The sequence below is a fragment of the Hakea prostrata genome, chromosome 7 (assembly GCF_041222555.1).
Source record: "Hakea prostrata isolate BN-2017 chromosome 7, UWA_Hpros_2, whole genome shotgun sequence".
NCBI classification, from domain to species: Eukaryota; Viridiplantae; Streptophyta; class Magnoliopsida; order Proteales; family Proteaceae; genus Hakea; species Hakea prostrata.
In genome coordinates, this window is record NC_142606.1 from 2,143,238 (window position 1) to 2,164,942 (window position 21,705).

The following is a 21,705-nucleotide window of genomic DNA, read 5'->3' on the forward strand; positions in this document are numbered from 1 at the left end:
AGATTTCTAGTGGTGAAACACGACACAAAAATCTTTAAAAAAAATAGGAGGATTTTCTCCAGGTGGTTATCTGTTTCTTCTCCTTGTGTTTATCTTTGTAATTAACTCTGTTGGTGATCTGACCTGTGCAGCATTGCGTCAGAAACTCTCATTTCCTCAATGTTGCATTGTTGACGTTAATGGAATTTGACTTTCATGTGAAGTAATAGAAATGTTGTCATTATCATTTGAATTACTCGAAGATGTTGATGTCCGGTGATCTTCATCATCATTCCTTTCATAAGCTGAGGCTCCATAGCCCCCTTCCTCGTCAACAACAATGGTGGTTCCGAAATGAACTTGTCGTGTACCTGCAGCTGGAGACCCTCCTGGGGAGGTTTTAGATGAATCTCCAGAGGAAGTTGCAACACAAACACCCACATCTGAAGTCCCAGGTTTGTCTCCTCCTCCACCACCACCACCGCCTTTTCCTCCACCAGCTGCTCGACCTCCACCGCCAGCACGAATGGGGCTATCACCCCGTGGTGTGATGCATCTGTATAGAATAGTAAGGCCCCAGCACAACCAAGGAATTCCTACCAGAATAATCCCTATAATAGGGAACCAATGTGTAGTTGATGTTTCTGGGAGTGCAATGTACAATAGCAGAAAAACACCACCTGTGATTATGGAAACAAAGTAAAGACAAGAGACAAACCACACATAGATGTTGCCCTTCTTCGGATCAGGAACAGCCATTCTAGCCTAAAAGATTAAAAGACTGATGATGAAGATGATTGAGCATTCTTCTTTCTCCTTTGTTCTTCATTTGGCCGCCAAGCAACAAGAATGTCTGGGCCAATAGGGAAAATGGGATTGATCCATATGATGCAATTATGTGCGTCTGTGTCTGGGTTTTGCCTGTTGAGGGGTGGAGGTGAAATGGTTTTGGTTAGCCAAGCCTGGAATGAGATTTCATACGTTTGACAGAGTCAAACTAAGTTTACGCAATACAAAACAACCACTGCATGAAAATGAAAATGAGCGGGAGAGAGAATGGAGTCCTAATGATAGATTTTGAACCATACATTTTATGGATGATATATATTTAGTTCCTAAATTGGGCATGTTTATATTCTGCTCCTTAAGGGATCAAATGTTCATCAGAGAAAATAATTAGCTATTTGTTGGTAACCTGGGCAATGCAGCGGATTCGAGAGTATGTAAGTCAAGAAGTCAACATAATACGTTGCAATGACTGGCCATTCATAATCAACAAAAAAAAAAAAAAAAAATTCCTCTTAAAAAGATCCATAAAATATTTATAAATATCATTTTTTTTGGGGGGGGGGGGGGTAAAAATAACATATTACAAACATGGATTAATGGACATAGGCTTGGCCAATTTTGGGGCACCATCTAAGAGTATCTAGTCTGATTTCAAAACATTCTTTTAAATTAAGAAGGAAATCAACTTTCCTGAAGCTCCTGTCTGCTACCAACTCATGGGCCAACTTGGTATATCAAAAGAAGATATATGAATGATCAAACCTCCCGGAGCCCTGCCCTTATATGAACTGAAGAGTTGCCATGGAACCACAGAGAGCATTTCTGTAGAAAATGTGGAAAATTTTAAGACCACCAAATTGGAAGAAACAATCAAGACTTTCCCCTCTTTGTTTGCTTCGCCATACTGTTTTTGAAATAATATCCCAAAGGATTCCACTTGCTTCATCATTGTCCATATTGTACATCAGAAACAAGGAGCAACCTAGAGAGATGTTCCGTGATCATGGATTATCAGTTACGAGACTCATGACATCTCTAGCTGGTTGCTTGTGAAGTCTTGAGATTGGATATCTCATGGTCTGTTTCAGCTAAGCTGGATGCTAGCACATCTTGCCTTCTCTGCGCTTGAGCATTCCTTCGGTTGGCTTCAAGAATAATGAGGAGAGCAGTAATGTCTGCAGGACTTACCCCACCAACTCTGCTTGCCTGCCCTATTGTTTGTGGTCGGACCTGAAAGGTGATGATACCATATGATTGATCAGAAAACATCACTCAGAGTTAGTAAAGGAAACACAATCACAAGAATTTTCATATTAAGGGCAATGTTCTCTCTAAGATAACTTGATGTTTCTATTGCCTTTACCCATGCCTAAGAATGTGAGATATCCAAGTCATAAGAATGATGAATAACAAGGACAAGAGGAGAAAGCCCAGAAAAGGAAGGATAAGGTTACTAATTCCCTAGTTCCAAATGTCAGAAAATTTGTTTGTTCCTTTTCAGAGATACATGACTAAAACTGTCAGCACTGAGCAACCAAGACTATTGTTGCGGAGTTGTTAACAACATATAAGGAACTCCCACAGCCAAATTTTAAGCTCTTGAGCTGTAATTGGGGATCGTCCTTCCTCAAGTAAAGCTTGTCCTAAGGTTTGTTAATGTTCTGAGTGAGCAGATTTGTGTGTGAATGGGAATTTTGTATCTCAGGAATCTCAGAAGGTTACATACATCTAGAAAGTGCCCATATAATGTCAATTTACAGTAAAAGGAAATGATACTGATCTGTAAAATGAAAAATTTAGTAACCACGATAGAGTTAAAAACAATAAATAAATATCGCAAACGCTAATGCGTGTCATCTCAGAGATCAGGGCTATATGATGTCTGAGACATAGAATATGCATCAAGAACCAGGTAGGGCATACCAATTCAACATCACCAAGAAAGCAGTCAAATTTTTTTGGGTGAACACCTTCCCTTTCTTAGTACTTTTTAGTGTAGTTGTACAACTATGACATGGGGATGTCTTAGTGTGTTGACATAAAAACTCTCTACACCCATGGATTCATATTTTTTGAAAGCATGAAACAACTTAGGAAGTTCCAAACTTCCAAATGATAGTGCTGTTGGGTACCCAGCAATGATACCAACAATTGGAGCCTGATGCACCAACTTTTGGCTCTAACTTTTTATACATACTATCAAACTGACTAATGCCTTCGTCTTCACGGCAGAAGGGCAGTTTATGACCCTATGTTCAGAAGCCATCACAATTTTTTAATCATGTATGAGAAAATTGGATTTTCCACTGCTACATACCTTGGCAAGTTTTTCACGTGATTCCAAAGACAAAGTTGTCATTGCATAGTAATCCAGGTCCTCAGGGAGCGGCTTATGCTGCTGATGAACCATCTGTAAATTGAGAAGTACCAAAACTGAAAGTTATATCTCTATTCCATGGGGAGAAAAGAAAATTATAACTTGTTCTGGATGTTATTAAAAAGACAATTCCTGCAATTGTAGACCAACTAATGAGCATTGGAGAGAGAGAGAGAGAGAGAGAGAGAGAGAGAGAGAGAGAGAGAGTTTTATTTTATTTTTAATTTTTTTAATTTTTTTTTGTTGGGGGGGGGGGGGGTTGTGGGTGGGTGAGAAGAATGAACTCATCATCTGATTAGCACCTTACCTTTTGGAGTTGGAGCTGCTGCCGCATAATGAAGCCCTCATACTTGATATCAATTTCTATGCATTTTTTTTCTGCCCAAGACAGCAGATCATTTCCAAAACCATGTTTATCAAGAAGTTTGTATTCTATGTGTGGTTTCTTTAGAAGACTCTCTAGAGTTGATGAGTCCCTCACTGGTTGACAAGACAACAGGGTGACATCATCCGCCAAATCACCCCCTGGTAAATACACAAGTGTTAGCCAAGGAGCGATCTCAGGACATGCAAATATATAGATCTACGAAGCAAATAACTGCCACTTTATCCCACAAGGCACGCAGTTCAGTTTCTTCTTTCCTCTTTTATTTTTGGGTGGCCCCCTTTTCAGTAAGTGCCACAACCCTCGGATTAGCGGTTTTGAGATTTAACACAACTAAGAAGCTAATAACCTGAAATCCTCACAGCCTTCAATCGCTTTTTCTCCTCCAAAATATGGGCCTGCTTGTCCTGGTAAAGTTTCCACCGTCTATCATCAATCAAACCTATCTCCCGTCCCAGAGGTGTGAGACGGCTATCAGCGTTATCAGCACGAAGAAGTAACCTGAATTCCGAGCGACTACCCAGAAGAAAAACTAGTTGTCAGAGAAGATAATGACACCTTCTTAGGTAAATAAGAAGCAAAAACAATAAAAATGCATATACGGGTAATGCTCAAAAGTCACTCATCCCTCCTTTCCTCTTTCTCCTTCCACACACCCACACAAAATGGTCCCTGTAAAAGGCTAAGTGAGATTAAAGCTTTGAAGCAAGATGGAGTTTAGTGTTTAATTATTTCCACTCCCCGAACAACATGAAGGACTGGATTGCATATCTTTTTCCTCCATCTTATAGTCAGTCGATCCACTTCACCAGGGCTGCTGATCCAGTTCCAGAAACTCAATTTGATAATGATCCTTGAAACCAAACTTGTCAGCCTATGGTAGCTTCTGTTAAAGTTTTACCAAGTAAATTTATTACAGAGAAGGTAAAACTAAGAACAAAAATTCAACTTAAAACAGTTGAACCACATTAGGGTTTAGCATATGGCAGGGGACAAACAAGAAATACTCCCATAGCAAAGAGAGAAAATCAACAAATTCCTAAGAGTTATGCCTTACATAGTATGTAAAACTAACAGAATATCAACAGGGTTATTAGGCAGACCCTTCCCACTAAGCTTCAAGCCTTCAACATTAAAACTTGAATTTTGCTACCCGTCCAATTTTCTCTACCCAATAAAGCTGGCTTCTTTCTAAATATCAATCAGATCTATAAAGTCAAGGAAACTGCGGAAAAACACAACTTCATAACCCACCAAGTGCCACAGGAACAACAATGCAAGTAGCAGGACAGGAAAGATTTATTTCATAACATTCCCAAGTTACAACCAGACCCATCCTGATTCAATTAAATAATAAAAAAAAACAACGGCCAACAGTCTACCCTGTAACCATGAATGTGGCCACAATTTATTGTTTCACGACATGCCATGTCACCCAATAACATCAGCATCATCAATCCCACTAACCACCAAAAAGTCTTAATCAACATGGCTTGGGGACAAATCACAATACCTTGTTAACATGCGGTAAGGCTCCCGAAGATCTTTCGTAACTAGATCATCAATTAATGTTCCAATGTAACTGCTTTCCCTCTCAAGCACAATAACAGGCTTTCCATCTGAATGTCTGGCTGCATTAATGCCAGCAATAATTCCCTGCTTAAAAGAAATATTAAAACCAAGAATTGCATGCTGGATAGAAGGGAAAGCAAAATACCTAGCATCAATGGCTTTATAGGGCATGCTAAGAGTTTTTATGATACACTTCACATTCATGCTAAGAGTTAATAGAGCCAGAGAAAAAAAGATCATTGCACGCAAAAAACTGGAAAGGGACCTGAGCAGCAGCTTCCTCATAGCCAGTTGTTCCATTTATCTGACCAGAGAAAAAGAGTCCTTCAATTTTTTTGGTCATTAGGGATCTGGAGCACTGATGAGCTGGCAAAAAATCATACTCGACAGCATAAGCAGGTCTAAGCATCGAACAATTCTCGAGTCCAGGTAACGTTCTCAAGAGTGGTAACTGCAGCCTTTCAGGTAAACCTGTTGAGAAGCCCTATTCAGGAAGTAAAATAATACCATTTTAAGGTTAAACATTATACTGGTTAAATTGCATGATACATGATAAAAGAACAGTCAGACTTAATGAAATGATTTCTTAAATCACCTTAGATTTAAGTGGCTGTTCCAATCAATTATGCAAAACCCATTAAAATGTCCATTTTCATGTAAAAATCTTTAAGAATATTAAGTTCCACGCTTTCCTTCTTTGGGAAAAAGGTATTCATGTGAATTTTCTCTTTTATTCTAATTTAACTTTCTATTTCTAGGAGATTGGAGTTGGATCGAATGAAGTTTGGCACAAGTTTCACCATTCATTTGGACCATCAACCATTCTATTGCTTCTAGTTATTGTGCATTTCAATGTACATTGGAAAATTTTCAAGGACAGCAATGTCCCACAGACCTCACACAAAGGGATGGCAACGAGACGGATTGAGTTAGATCAGAATTTAACGACCCAAAAAACTAAAACAGTTTAAAGGATTATGATGTTAACATGGATAGAAAGTCAGCAAAGAGTAAACAATCAGAAAAAGGTGGCAACAATTTTTCACCTTAAAATGCAAGTAGAAACCTTCACTACGGAAAAGAAAATTAGAAATCACACCTGCACATAAAGTTCAGGCACATTTCGACCTTCGGGTTCCAGAAAAATTTGATGAGAATCTTTATCTTGAAACCTAACAATCTGCAAACAAAGTCAGCTATTTCAGGATACATATACTCTTTTTTCATGTAGCTAATACATGTTTTCTGACTAACATACTTCAAAGAAATTCATGGAGTAACAATGTGCTAATTTTGGACATATTTCAATAACAAGAAATCCTTATTCTCCATGTACATTAAAAGATGTGATTTCTCTTTGACACTAGACCACCATTAGAGTGAACAACTGCTTTAACATTTAAAAGTAAGATTTCATGTTCGTACAGTAAAATTATGGGTATGGGCAGTGGGGTTCTCAATGATTTGAAACATTCAGATACCTCCCAATACAGTGCTTCAGACAGTTGTGGAATAAATATAATGTCTCACAAGACTGAAAAAATGTCAACTAATACAAGAAGACAGGAAGAATGAAATCAGTTATAGCAGAGATGCTGGGACCCTGTCTTTCTTTTCCTCCCAATTTCTTCCATAGAATGAAAAAAAGATAAAGCAAATATAAAGAGTTCGTTTTGCAGTATGTGGGCACCAGTAGTAAAGCCTGGTGAAGAAGAATGGGTTTACAGTTTTAAGGAATTTCAGATCCACTAGTTTCTCTATAAATGCTATACCTAGTATGTTGTGGAATTCTTCTTAACAACAGTCTGTTTCAGTTTGTTTTCCTATTGGTTACTTTTTCTGTGTCCTGATTCAGTTGGATCAAGAATCTAAAGTTCAGTCCTGTAATGAATTTATTTACATTTATTATGTCAAATCCTTGTTGATTTACAAACTCTAAAAACAGATTTTTAGGTCATTTTTTGGAACTGTCTTAAGACATTTATTGGTCAATTAAGTAAACAGTTTGCCTACCAGTTGATTTCTACTCCTTGTCCTGCTAGGGACATATATTGGTTTCTGTCAATTACAATACCTTGAATGGTCCCACAGACCAAAAAAATTCATCTCTGAATTGTTTTTCGGTTTTCTTGATTCTAGTTAGATCCAAATTCAGGTTGGTTTCTACTTCTGTTTTCAACTTAGCATCTGTTTTACTGTGTTAAGTCCAATACCTGAAATGGATAGTCCAAATTTCTAATTAATTTTCAGACTTCAGAATTTTCTCATAGTAGGAATCTTCATATCGAAAAAATAGGACCATCGGATTGGACCTGAAATTAATACTTCAGCCTTCTACCAAACAAATCACTGGGACCTGATGAAAATATTTTGGAGGATGAGAAAAAGGAATGACGCCAAGTTGAAGTTATGGAGATCCACCTTCAAATCGAAAGGTTTTAAGATAAGTAGAATAAAGATGGAGTATATGGTCTGTAACTTTAGTTACACTAAGATGGACAGTGAGATGGTGAAAACTGATGAGTTCCCAAAATGATTGTTGTAGGTATATGGAGTCAATCATCAATAGAAAGGGTGATATGATGATAATGTTTCACAAATAAAGAAGATAGGATGGATGGAATGAGAGCTGTGTTTGGAATGTTGTGTGACCGATGCGTGATTGAATGTTTCTTTAACTTGCCCTATGTCTCATCAGTCATCATGGACCTTGAAAAAACCAAAATATCTTGGAGATCTCGATAAGACCTCATCCCATGGGAGAAGCTTTGATACATGACAAGCTACAAGAAAATCTTTTGAGGCGTCGTGGCCATGTTCAACAAGTGCCTCTTGATGCTCTATTATGGAGGAGTTATATGATTCGGCTTGAAGGGGTTAAAAGGGCTAGGGGCAGATTTAAGGTGGCCTTAGGAGAAGAGGTGAGGAAAGACACGCATAACTTAGGCCTTGTAGAGCTGATTAGAGGGCCACAATACATGAAACTAACCCCTTTTTAACCATACCATTACATATTTTTCTTCCTATACACTGCCCTGGTGTCAAGTATTAAAAGGAATTATATATTAAACTATTAGAGTATTGACAATGAACAAAGGCTAGAACCAAGAAAACATAAATAACTATCTGTACCTTGTCCTCAATAGAAGGGCAATATCTAGGCCCTTTAGCTTCAACCCATCCTCCATATGTTGGAGTTTCATGCAAGTTCTCTTTGATAAGACGATGTGTGTCTTTTGTGGTACGTGTCAAATAGCAGCACATTTGTTCCCTTTCTATGTGGAAATCAGGATCAAAACTAAACCAACTGACCTGTTTAAGAGCAATTGCAATTCAGAAGGTAAGAATACAATGCCAAAGACTAATAATCAGCAAAGAGGTAAATGTATAAGGTTCATCTTGATGGTCAGTCAACAGCACTAAATTTTTCTTTCAAGGGTTTACCACATCATAACCTTGAGTTTCCTGAGAAGTGGTCAAATACTAAGGTGATACCTCAAATTAAATGGAAGCCTATCTGGCAGAAATCAGATATTTTGGGCAGGATCCAGACTTGTGCATGTTCCATCATAATGTAGGATGAATACATTATTAAGAACAACTGCACATTAAATCAAGTAAGAAAATAGATAGGGAGAAAACCTCTTTATCTCCATGTTGGGGTTCCAATCCTGAGAAATCTACAGTACGATGGTCAACACGTGCAGGAGTTCCAGTTTTCAACCGATCAATCTCAAACCCTAGCAGTTGTAAATTCTCAGTGAGCCCATGAGATGCTGATTCACCAGCTCGCCCTGCAGGCATAGACTCTCTTCCAACCCAAATTTTACCGCTCATAAATGTGCCCGTCGTCAGAATAACAGAAGAAGCATAGAAATTCATTCCGAAGAATGTTCGAACACCTTCCACATTGTCATTCTTGCCTAGTATAATATCAGTCACCATACCCTCTCTAATAGAAAGATTAGGAGTGCTGAAATAAATGGTAAATAATACTGGTTAGAATCTTGAAGGAGACCATAACATTTGTAAGTTAAACCCAAAACTAGAGACAAGTAAGAACACAAAATAGAAAGGACAGAACAATTAAGCAAATAAAATTGCCTTTCCACAATTTTTTTCATTTCCATCGCATATTCCCTCTTATCAGTTTGTGCACGTAACGCCTGAACAGCAGGCCCTCTTGAGAGGTTGAGAACGCGTTTTTGTAAGTAACATCTGCAATGCAAATGAGGAATAACGATTCCATCATTAGAAGTATTGCCAAAATGAAACAAAAGATTAATATTTTCAGAAAACTATTGAACTACTATCAGAATGAAAAATAAATTGATTCTTTTTTTCTCTTCCCGTTCCTTTTCTATCACACAATTTTGTTGGATCCCCTATCCACTCCCTTGTTGGTACAAGGAAAACCAAAAGAGAATTAATTAAAACAAATACATACATAAGACAGGAAATTGTTTTAAAGATCAGTAGCAGACTATAATTGGATTCCCCAACCAGTACCAACACCAGACAAAAACAATCTGGAGCGGTACTAAATTAAGGTTAGGAAACCATAGGATTTGCAGCCAGCTGACATTACTATAAACCCAATCAAGGTTTGCAACCAAAAAATTGAACCTTAATAACAATAAACTTGTCCATGGAAGCTAGTATTACCTATCAGCAATTTTCCCAATGTCACCACCAAGTGCATCTACTTCATGAACTAGTTGTGACTTTGCAGGCCCACCAACTGCTGGATTGCAGGGCTGTCTCACATCACAAAGAAACCATGAGTCAATTGAGCAAACAACTTCACAGAATTGACTGACAAATAGAACCTTTCTAAAAGAAAAACAAATTCATGTCACCTATATTTATTTTATTTTGCTGGTCGGGGGTGGTTGGGGTGCAGAGAGCTTGTAAGAGGAAATCAAGAAGCAATTTCGCTTATAGAATATGCTCAAACCTAACCATGTAGATACCCAACAACAGTACTTACCTTCAATAAAAATCCTTTATTATTTTGATGCAGGTGTCAAGAAGAAAACTGACAACAGTGCTGAGCAACTTATAAACATCCATCTAGAAATGCATTTTCTACAATTGTTATCAGTACAAGGAAAGGAGAAAAGCAAATACTAGAACACAGAAGGCCAAAATGAGAGCTAAAATCAGTATTAATATGGTGTTTGATCCCAAACATAACAAGACGACGTCTTTTATACTAGGAAAAGTATTGAGGTATCAATAAAGGGGAAATATCAGCAGCGACACTAACAGGAGAAGATATAGAGCTACAGTCAAGGAATATTGCAATATTGATCAGGTGACATCAGCCATGACTAGATTAATATTATATGTATAGTATGTGAATTAAAATAGCATCCTTTGATTTACTTCTTTGGAATTTTGAATAAGAAAGGATAGTTTTCTCTCTTCGACAGTATGTTATGCTTTTGAAGTCATTACCCTTTTACTCCTTAACAACACGTTTGAGAATACAAGAATTGACGTGCACTAAATAAACAGAATGAAGAACACACTCTTAATAATATATAGGGAACATGCTATCAGAATTCAGTTCTAATGTCAATAATACATATGGGCATACTAGTAGAATTTACTTCTAACTAAAAATCAATAAATCGACAACCAAAAATAGAATCTCATCAATTTGGCTCAAAATATTAACCTGCCAAGCAATCCGATCAATGTTCAGTGTGAGAAGAAGGGTTTTAGCTCCTAGACGAGCAGATGCCAGAGCAGCTTCACAGCCTGCGTGTCCTCCACCAACCACAATGACATCATATCTTTCTTCAGCTGATCCAGTTGATCCCTTATAACATGTCAAGTCTACAAAAGATTAAGGACAAGAGTCTTGAACCAATACAATGGTTTTACACTTTCCCGCAAAAAACAATAAGAAAGAAAAGAAGATTCACTACCATCGTTGAATCCTGTATTATATGGGAGTCAGAGAGAACATAAAGGTGACACAAAACGGTGTTGCAATAAAGATCTATGACAGGGTTACGCCAGAGATCTTAACGAAACATATACCAGCACAAAAGTTAATGCTTCAAGGGACAATGAAGCATCATTGAACAGTACCCGCACCCCTCAATGTTCCGGTAAGCAAATAGAGTATAAGCCGGAGTGAGGTACTACAAAAAGGCCTCAGGAACATAAACAACCGTGATCAGGAAGCCCATACAATTTTGGGCTTAAACTTTCTCCAGAAGTACAGTGTTTTAATAACAGAAATTGATCCAAAGTTAATACAATACCATATTTTTCTTTGGGTGAAGAAGCGTGATACAATAATTTTCCCCATTAAGATCAAATTTTACATTACCAGATGCCATAACTTGGATACTACATCAAACAAGAAGAGCAGTAAATCTAGCAAGAGCATGGCAAACTACATCTTATATACATACCACCACGTAAAAAAGATGAATACAGGCTCAGATTATAGGATAATGAAAAGTGATCAATGTCGGCATCAAAGGGGAAAAAGACAAAATCTATTTAACTCCCACATCATATGCATTACAGATACATAATCACAAAAATGTAGAAAATCAATGCCAATTGAAATAATAACCAAAACCCAAGCGCAAAAAACAGTACTGCCCACAAAGCCCAATGGTAACGCGGTTAAATAATCTGCTCCATGTCGATAACCAAAAAAACCCAGTTGCTAGCTTTCAATTTCAATCGTTATTGCTTCCAAATTTTGTTAATCAACAATGATAAGTAATGGGGCTTTGATAAAACTAACGGTTTAGGTACCTTGAGAGCTTGAAGCAACAACCGAGAAACCCCGAGCAAGCCTGAAACTAGCTAAACCGAAGCTCTGACAGGGGTTTCGCCGGAAACCGAATGTTGCACGCGTCGTCTTCAGGAGTGGAGGGAAGCGAGTAGAGACTGTTGAAAACGGAGAAGATAAAAGGAAATGGCGGGAAAAACGAGAGACGTGGAGAGCCACCGTTGCCATGGTGAATCAACGGTATTTTGTATCTCTTTCGTTACTCAAAACCCATCGTCACATAATCCCATCTGTATTCATTTGCTTGCTGAACGCAAGGAGAGAGACTGAGGTCACAAAGAAAGGAAGACGCACTTCTGTCCTCTTATCGCCTTTAGCAAATATAACCGTTGGATGGAATATGTTAGACCCTAGACTCCTAGAGTAACTTTACCGGGTAACAAAACTATTTTTGGGAATGAGTCATAACTCTCATGGGGAGGTCTCGGGTTCGCATCCATTCGGCAGCACATATATTAGTAATATTCCTCTTCATAATATCAACATATATTAGTAATATTCCCCCTCCATAATATCAACTCGTCAGGCGCCAGCTCCCAAAAAAAAAAACAGACTGTCACAAGTATTCAATTTTCGGGGGGGCACAAGTATTCAATTTTCGGTATTGAAATTATGTATTATACTCATAACATACTATTGGCACACACCAATGCATAGAGCTAATTGGATGGGTGGTGAGAAAACACCCGATGCCAAAGTGCACAATGTTAAAAACGTTTGAGAAACAAAAAAACATAAAGTATTTTGGACTTTCAAATGAAACAAACCTACAATAGCCGTTATTTGACATATATGTGCACAAATGACTTTTTATGGGTAGTGACATCAATCCATAAAACATGGTTCAAATATTGGAGAGAGTATCAATAGTAGTATCCACAGATACCGATATGGATTAGTACATACTAAACGATTTTATCTTGGAACCACCAATTGCCCACTAACTTAGATTTTTATTCGCAGCAGTCGCTGCTACCTGCAGCCAATGGTTATGATATAAAATAATATAAAAATATAAAGTAATTTACACTTAAATCCATACGCTTTGATTTACATCTGATAGATTAATTGATATACATGTCACATGTATATATATATGATAATTAATTAGTTTTCAAATATTTGTGTACAAAACTTCTAATATATCGCCAAAAGGTGGTATGTTAAAGCAGTTAAAGACCCAACTTCCCTAGGGGAGGTCTTGGGCTCGCACCCACTCGGCGGCATTAATATAAAAGCTCACCCCCTGAGGAAGTAAATCGTGGTGCGCGCAAGCTGGCTCGGATGAACCTCGGTTCCAAAAAATATATCTCATAATACTCTACCTATAGAGTTCGAACAAAATAAAATTTGTCAAAACTAAATTGGATCAGATATCAACCAAAACTATATAATGTGAAATAGTGAATTAAATACACTATGCATGATATTTATTCGAAAAATTTTAGAGACACTCCAAGATAATTGGCAAAAAGCATGATACCCAAAAACTATGTCAAATTGGCATGACTTCATTTTTTTTTAATTAGAAACATTGATTAATTAAAATAAATGACAAATATACCTTAATTGTATTGTAGGGTATTTTATTATTTTATTAATAAGAATATATATCTTACAAAATATCAAGATTCATATCTCAACTCATATTCTATAATAAATAAAATGAAATGAAGTTTTTTTTGTTACTGGTAAGAAAGTTTTAAGGAGATGAATAGATTATTATTATTATTGTTATTATTATTATTATAATTATTTACTTTTGAGATAAAAAGAATGTAATAAAATTAAAGACAACTAATTTATCAATAATATTATGATAAATTATAATAAAATAAAAAAAAGAAAAGAAAAAGTGAAGCTCAAAATATGAAGATGCAAGAATGAAAGAGGAAAGGATCATAAAAGATAGAGAAATATGAAGACGACTTTGAGTGTAGGGTTTTATATTTAAGGGTATTCTTGTATTTTTGAAAATTTTAACTCGTTCTTTCATGGGGTGAAAAAGCTTAACTTGCATAGATCAATACTTAACTTTTATTTTGTAAGAGTATGGTGTATTTCTGATGTATTTTTTTCTCTATAAAAATCTAGTTGATAAATGGAATTCTTCAGTAGGTGGCATTAATTTTGGACCTTACTTCAATGTATTGGCACATGACCGTCAAGCGAGATATTTTGGATCGTCGGATCAAGGTCTTGGTCAGTATTTCAATCTTGATTGTTTCCAAAATCTAGGATTCGACGATCTAGATTTCGCAAGACAGTTAATGCATAAGATGGAAGCTTTTTCTATTAATTTGAGGAGAAAAGTCAGGAAATCTCTCTACCAAGATCTCGGATCTGACGGTCCAAAATTTAGAAGGAGAGCTGTGCAAGATCCAAGCTTTTTCAATTAATTTTTGACGATAAATCAGGTGGTGGCAGTGAAAAATTCCTAAAAATATTATGATCAGGGTTTTAAAATCAGAAATCGGGTGACTAATATTGTATTGGGCCCACGAAATTTTGTTGCAGATATCTCAGCTCATTTCAATGGGCTTTGGCTTCCGGAAGCCCATATAAGAATGTCTGTGTTTACCGGCACATCAACCCACCTCCAGAACCCACAGTAATATACTTATCAGTTAATAATTCATTTTTCCCCTCTTTTGGCGAGATAGTTATTACTTATCATCAAGAGCAAGACGTACAGAGATTGAACCCATCAAACCTGATATCCTTCACCTACACTCCAAAATCTCATTCTGTATTTCTTCCTTTATTTCTATAAATTCCAATTTTGTTGAGGATTTTCTAGCCCAGAGGGTCGAGCCACTTATGGGCATATGACTGTTCGGCCCATCTCCACTCCGTCGTTCGCGAACATTGTTTTGCCTCCCTCCTACGCTCAATAAAATTAAACTTAACACACAAGAAAGAAGGGGGCGTTAACGGTCCGTTGTTTGACCATTTCAAGTAGAAACACGTGTCATGTCAATAAAGGTATGATATAATCATCCAGATAAAAAGCCAACGTGTCTCATCCATTCCACTCCTGCCACGTGTTTTGACAGTTGGCTTTCATGCCGAGTATACTAAGAAGCGGAGACGCCCCTGGCTTTTGCTTTTCTGATAGAAAACAGAATATTCTCTCAACAGTTACAGTCCAGTTAATTGCTAAAAGTGATTCCAATCCAACTGTCAATATGTGTCTATTTTTTAAAAGAATTCAAGAGAATAACGCGGTTAAGTTTCTTCAACTGCATTGACGCGTATTTCCAAATGTGGAATCCATGGCTATCCATATTCTCTCGCGAAAACAGAAGCTCCCAGGAAAATCACTATCAGGCTTTTATAAGGTAAAAGAGGCTTCGAAAGGAAGTTGAATTTATTGAAATTTCGGGGCATCCAATGTTACCTTCTAGAATTCAAGTGCATATTCATACAATATTAGCTATTATCCCATCTTCTCCACTGAAACCAACTTATTCTTTCTCTTGTTATTATCTATTAATTCTGTGTCACCGTGTGCTGCTTCTTGCTTTCAGTCATGGCTATGTACAAGACCCACGAAGAAGGTGACTTTCTGGACTTCCCTATGGATGACTTTCTAAGTTGGGGAGGAATAGGAAGTTCTTCGAAAAGTTTAGGTGGTTTTTGGGATAGCCAGCTCTGCATACCAGACGACCCTATTGAAGATTTGGAGTGGTTTCCCAATTTTGCTGATAGTTTTATCTCCTTAAATGGTATTCCGACTAGCCCAGACCATGGAAGCTTATCCTTGAGCGGTTTTCCGAAGACTCCTGAACAAGAAGTCGAAGAGAAAAAGAAGAAAGCAACCCCATGGAAGAGTTTTGATGATGGGTGTCTCAGAAAAGTGATACCCAGTAAGAAACCCAGAAGTAAGCGCGTGGGTAGACGCGATTGGACGTCCATGAAGGTTCAGTCGCCGCCGGCCGATGGTGGAGTTGTGGCTGAAGAGAAGAGTGGTGATGGTGTGGTGTTAGGGACGAGGTGCACGCATTGTGGGGCAGAAAACACACCGCAGTGGAGAAAGGGGCCCATGGGCCCTAAAACGCTGTGTAATGCATGTGGGGTGCGCTACAAGTCTGGCCGGTTGGTGCCGGAATATCGACCGGCGGCAAGTCCAAACTTCATTGATGGTGTGTATTCTAACAGTCATAAGAAGATAATGAAAATGAGGGGGTAAGATGTGGATTGGGGAGTTATATGTTTTAACCTGTGGGTTTTACGTGGGTTATATGACACATTTTTTTAGTGTTTAATTATTATATTTGGACTTCTCCTTCCCTCCTTTTTTTTTTTGGTAGGCGTTCATAGATGAAGATATATAAAGCGTTCTTTTCTCAAGATTATTTTCAGTATAATTATTTTATTTTTATATGTTTTTTTGGAGTGAGGATGGAAGGCTCCTCTTCTATATAAAAGGTTGTCACTACTACATCAGAAGTGCATTAGGAATGGATGGACGAATTAGAAGTTATTATAATTTTCCAACTATAATCTTATACTAGAACAACAAGGCCTTCAAAAGTCACCTCTTTTATCATTTCCACAATTTATAATACAAAAATTCAAGTTATTTACACAATGTAGAGACAGCTTTATTTACCCTTTTTAGTTGTTTGGGTAAATGGGAATTTTATTCAAGCATGAAGGCTGAAAAAGGGCAGGGGAGGATACAAAGATCCACCAACTAGAAGTGGAAACAAGTGATACAGTCGTGCTCGTGAGAAGCTATGCCCTCCAGGCTAGGTGATCGGCAACAAAATTGATCTGCCTCGAAACATGCTCAAATGAGCATGATATAAACTGACCACAACTACAATTACATAGATCATTTAGGTCCATGTCTCTTTTACCATCATCATTGGAAGCTACATTAGCTTAGCTAAGTTAGTAAACCAAAAGTTGAGTGTGGGTGATTTAGAGCAACATAATCTTACACCCTTAGTATTTGCATCAACTTCTATGAAAAAATGGAGTTAGACCTAAAGGCCATACACTTGTTCTTGGTTGTGGTGGTAGATCAAGGGCTTCATCCTAAATTGTCACACCAAATCAGGTTTTTGAAAGTTGAGTTGGATCTATTCAACTTGCATTATGTATAGCGATGCCTATAAATGATTCCAATAACCTAGTCCTTCAACACTAATAGATTAGATACGGCCATTCAGAAACAACCCCACACTCTAGAAATTGATTTTGTTTTCCAGTTGATTCTCGATAAGGAAGACTTTGTACAATCTGGCTAGAATCTATTCCATGGCTCGATAAATTATGTGTAGATGAAATGTCTTGTACACCTGATATCGATATTCAGTAAATTTTGTCCTCACAAAAAGAAAGAAATAAAGAATATATATATATATACAAGCGGTCATTTGATATGTTAATTTCCCTTAATGGCTTTCTATAGGTCAGCCAAAGCCCATTGAGGAAAATTCAAGGGGAAGTTGTGGACCATAATATATTATTGGGGTGGGCTTGGCCTTTAATCTTCATATTGGCTTGTTTTCCTTAATGCTCTTTGAGACTTCCCCAATCCATCAAGCCCATCCGATGCCTCCAGCCCCAATACTTGTTGAAGTATTTGCATGGTATGTGACAATAGGAAATGTAGCCCAAGAACAGAGGCTTTGTCAGCAATTGGTCTTTTTCAATTTGTGATTTGAATTCAAGTCATCTCATTATAATATCGATTGACTTGGCTATTCTCTAGAATCCTTTTCAAGTATTCTATAATCTAGAAACCATACCTTTCCATACAACTAAGTTCCTTGTTCATGTGAAGAACCTAAAATCATCCATACAAAATTACAACCCATGTACAGCTAGATTCTGATAGAAATTAAAGGTTGCAGCTGGGTCTTCTATGAGATAGAAAATTATTTATTCCTACTTTGATCTTTTAAAAGAATAAGATAAGAGAGACGACAGGTACAGCAATCACTAGTTACCATCACCAAACCTCAACAGTATCTGTGACTGGGAATTTTCATATGTAATATCTACAGTGCATGGTTGATTAGATGTAATTGTCTTGATTTGAAACGGTCAAAGAGGGTTAAGGTTTGCAAAACCTTGTGGGGGACTATGTCAAGCCTGGTTTGTGACAGACAGGCAAATTACATCATAGAAAGCAACTTATATCCTTAATAAACAAGTTTCCTCCCCTGCTTCTTCATTTAAATCTTGTTCAATTCCTTCATTCACACACACACAACAAACAAAAACAACAACAATACCCAGAGAGAGAAAGAGATGATGGATCTATCAGGGTTCAATGGAGTCCAGAGATTCCAACAAGAAGGGAGTGGAAAGAAGCTTCCACCAAACAGAGGAGCAGTGAAGAAGATGATCTTCCAGAGTATAGCCAATTCAGTGGGGCTGGATGCAAATAAGCAATTGATCAGAGAAGCGAAGGGTTTAAGAGGAGTAGCACCCAAGGAGGGAGCAGTAATGAAGGATATACTGGTGCGTCTGGGCCAATCAATTTGGCTTTACATATGTTCCTGGTCTACAAAGAAAGCTCTGGGTCCAATTTCTTGTCAATAGAGCTTCCTTAACTTTGTTATTTTCTGTGTTCGCTTCCATAATTTTTTTATTTTCTGTGTTCCTCTATCTTATTTTAAGTTTGATGGTTTTTCTTCACAAACTAACCCCACCAAATCCATTTTGTATCATACATTTGCTCAACGTGTAATTGCGTCTGAGCTCTGGGCAAACATATAGGGAGATTATGAGAGATTAACAAAATAGAGCATAAAAAGAAAAATCGCCCACCGTGGGGCTCGAACCCACGACCACAAGGTTAAGAGCCTTGCGCTCTACCAACTGAGCTAGACGGGCTTGTTATTGTATTAAAAAGAACCACCTAATTAATTAATCTTTTATCATTTTTACGAGCTTGCGAGATGATCGGGCCTATTTCCACTCCTTAGCTTAATCTGGATTACTGGAGCTCTGCCTTATCTTTTGAATTGAATGCGTATGTTTTTAATCAAAATAAAAAATCTCACCTAATATATGTTGATTATTGTCTATGTAATTAAACTGTTCTAGACTAGTCTATGTAAACCAATTTGTTGTGAGTTGGAGTAAGCCTAGCTACACAGAAACTAAATTAAATAGATAGAATGCAGACTTAGCACGGCGATTAACTTGAACACAAATAAAGCTTCTCATAATTAACAGGGGAATTAAAATCCATGAGGCCCCATGTACAGTTTGAGATTTTTTTTTCTTCTAGAAATATATATAAATATATGTTGACTGCATTTCGTAAACTGATTTGGATAAGAAGAAGGTAAGAAGAGTAAGACAAACTTGGTAGGGCGGGGATTGTCTGGGTCACTAAACCAGCTGGGGATTCGATTTGATTTGATTATTTTCTGATGGAGGACTATACGACCCGACCATGACCATGAGATCCATGAGTATATGAGAATTAGAAATTTTGAGGAAAATTCTCAGATGGTCCCAACTCGATCCCAAGTTGATACTCTAGATTATTGGAGTTGTTAAAAGAGATGTGAAATCACAAGAGATTCAAAGATCCAACCAAGACTAACAATAAGTCCCGGCCCACACGAGTCACAGTCGATCTAAAAGCTTTTTCGAAAATTAACCAAGTTAATTTTCCTGACGTGATTCTTCACCCAATTACTAAAATTCTCAGCTGGGCGGTGACCTATTTAATGACGTCTAGATCTGCAGATAGATAGAAATAGAATGTGTTCAGTTCATTAATTAGTCCATCCCTAAGCCTTCCTTCTTCGATCTTATATGTTAATGCCACAACGACCCAAAAGTAAGAGCTAGCACAGGCTGCAGATCGAGAAGGGAAGTGCGGAAATTAATGGAGATCATCATGAAACGAGGGGGTGAGGAGATACAAGTTATGCGAGCAGAAAGGAGAGCAGCATGGGTGGAGCTTCAAAAGAGAGAATCCCTAATTCCACCAAAGAGGAGGTCTGTCAAGAAGATGATGTTTGATTACATTAAAGCTCATCTTAAAATAATGCCTAGCTGCTGTTTTCCTGGATTAATATTTCGACACCAACACCACCATGGTACCTGCAGGGTGTGCTCAGTAGTTTCTTAATTAATGATATCTCCAGCTGCTCGATCGATCATCTCTCTTCAAAAACATGCGTACGTTGCTTGCAGGGTTTCTGGCAGCAGTTTCTTCTGATCTCGAGTGGGTTATGCTTAAGCAGCTAGCTAGTGTTTGTCATGAACAGATGATCAGATAATCATAAACTTTGTTATTTTTAGACAAATTAAAGAGAATGCAATGTCATGTAATGGTGTCTGTATGTATATATATGTTCATCTATAGATGTTGTAACTTGTAATGAAACTGAATTTTCATGTACCATGGTAAGTTTAATTAATTTATTTATTTTGAGTTATCATCATCATCTCCATCCCTCAAGATGAATACGATAGATCATCAAAGAAATTAAATGATCTTGTCGGGCTCCAAAGTCTTAAAAATTGATATGATGTCAGTAGTATAGTGATTTCAACAAATAAAAATGAAAACGGAAGAAATCCAGAAGCATATTGCGTGGGCCATGGTGGAGTGGAGTGTTTTTCCTCGACATGATTAATTTGGTGGGAGGGACTAGGGGGAGGGAATGCCTTGGCAGTATATTCTCCAAATGAAGTGGGATAAGATGGATAAGGGGGCCCTCAGGGATCTAAAATTTCCTCAATAAAAACTCTCTTGCTATTTTAGTGGAGGAGGTCGTCGCATAAAGATCTTCTCGATTTAGACTACTTTTGAATTTAGACCACTGCACCAGTTGTTGCATTACTGGCTTCACCCTCTTTCACTCTCAGGAGAGAATATATAATATTAACTGTCACTCTCCCCTCCTTTACCTTTTATCCAACGTTGACCAGTTTTTTCTTTTTTTTTTTTCGAGAATGTATAAACCAAAAGGGCATTTAGTTTATTTCACCATTTATAGGCCAAGCCAGAAGCATTTTGCTTTAGTAAGATTGTTCAGTTCGGAGTTTTTGATCGTAGTCGGATTAAGATTTTGGTCAAGATCGCTTGTTTCTTAACAGTCGAGGTTAAAAATCTCAACCAAGATCCCAGCTGAATGTGTCTTGCGCATTAACTAAAGCTCGATCCAACCTAGAATGAAAAGTCCTGGCAGTGAGTGAGGGCTGGAATTCCCAACACTGTATAGGTGGCGCCGTGAAGTAGACTGAGTGCCACCAATTGAAGTCATGAAACATATGATTCAATTCACTAAGAAAGGTTATTGGCTTGGGTTTTCCCTAGGGTTTCCAAAAGCCCGACCAGCCCACCCAACTAGCTTGGTTTGGCTTCTTAAAGTTTTGGTGTGAAACGGTGAGGTTTCTCATCTCAAAGGGTAATCCTTTGCCTCCAATTACTTTACGTTTCTAACTTGCAGGAAAAGTAGCCAGGATCCTTTTTCTGAATTCTAGAAAACACAACTTTATTGTTATTCACTTATTTGTTAACATCCAATAAACACTACAGGTTAGCTTGAAAAAGACCAATGCAAAGGGGGATGTATCATGTATGGGAGGAGAGAGTAGTGAAAATTAATTATTATATATATAAATAGAGAGAAAGAATTAGTTGTGGTTGTTAACATGTCACAACCAAATAAAAAATGTATCATATCCCTTACTACTTGTTACTCAATCAAAACAATATTCTCTACTCAATCTTTAATAGTCACGCGTGGAGATCTTTGATTTGATAAAGTAAAACTCATCAATAAAGAGAAA

The 21,705-nt window shown here is 37.5% G+C and overlaps 1 protein-coding gene, 1 non-coding gene and 1 pseudogene across 2 annotated transcripts; 1 reads left to right on the plus strand and 2 right to left on the minus strand.

Annotated features, from left to right (window-relative positions):
- Positions 1-943: 943 nt before the first annotated feature.
- LOC149008900 (glucose-inhibited division family A protein) lies at positions 944-12,235 on the minus strand. The gene is made up of 13 exons (XM_089161688.1): positions 11,889-12,235; positions 10,786-10,946; positions 9,768-9,859; positions 9,207-9,320; positions 8,745-9,075; positions 8,235-8,414; positions 6,202-6,282; positions 5,368-5,586; positions 5,044-5,186; positions 3,880-4,046; positions 3,453-3,670; positions 3,086-3,178; positions 944-1,998 (listed from the first exon to the last, which is right to left on the minus strand). The coding sequence occupies exons 1-13, from the start codon at positions 12,091-12,093 to the stop codon at positions 1,804-1,806; spliced, it is 2,199 nt and encodes a 732-aa protein (XP_089017814.1). The 5' UTR covers positions 12,094-12,235; the 3' UTR covers positions 944-1,803.
- Positions 12,236-15,357: 3,122 nt separating this feature from the next.
- LOC149008901 (GATA transcription factor 4-like) lies at positions 15,358-16,186 on the plus strand (annotated as a pseudogene).
- A 2,521-nt stretch (positions 16,187-18,707) lies between these two features.
- TRNAK-CUU (transfer RNA lysine (anticodon CUU)) lies at positions 18,708-18,780 on the minus strand. The gene has a single exon. It is a non-coding gene; the product is annotated as a tRNA-Lys (tRNA).
- Between the last annotated feature and the right edge of the window lie 2,925 nt (positions 18,781-21,705).

Coding starts and splice junctions, on each gene's coding strand:
- LOC149008900 (XM_089161688.1), bottom strand. CDS start 12,093: ATGGCAACGGTGGCTCTCCACGTCTCTCGTTTTTCCCGCCATTTCCTT. Junction 9,321..9,767: donor ATTGGGAAAATTGCTGATAG/GTAATACTAGCT, acceptor TTTGCATTGCAG/ATGTTACTTACAAAAACGCG. Junction 1,999..3,085: donor CACGTGAAAAACTTGCCAAG/GTATGTAGCAGT, acceptor ATCACCTTTCAG/GTCCGACCACAAACAATAGG.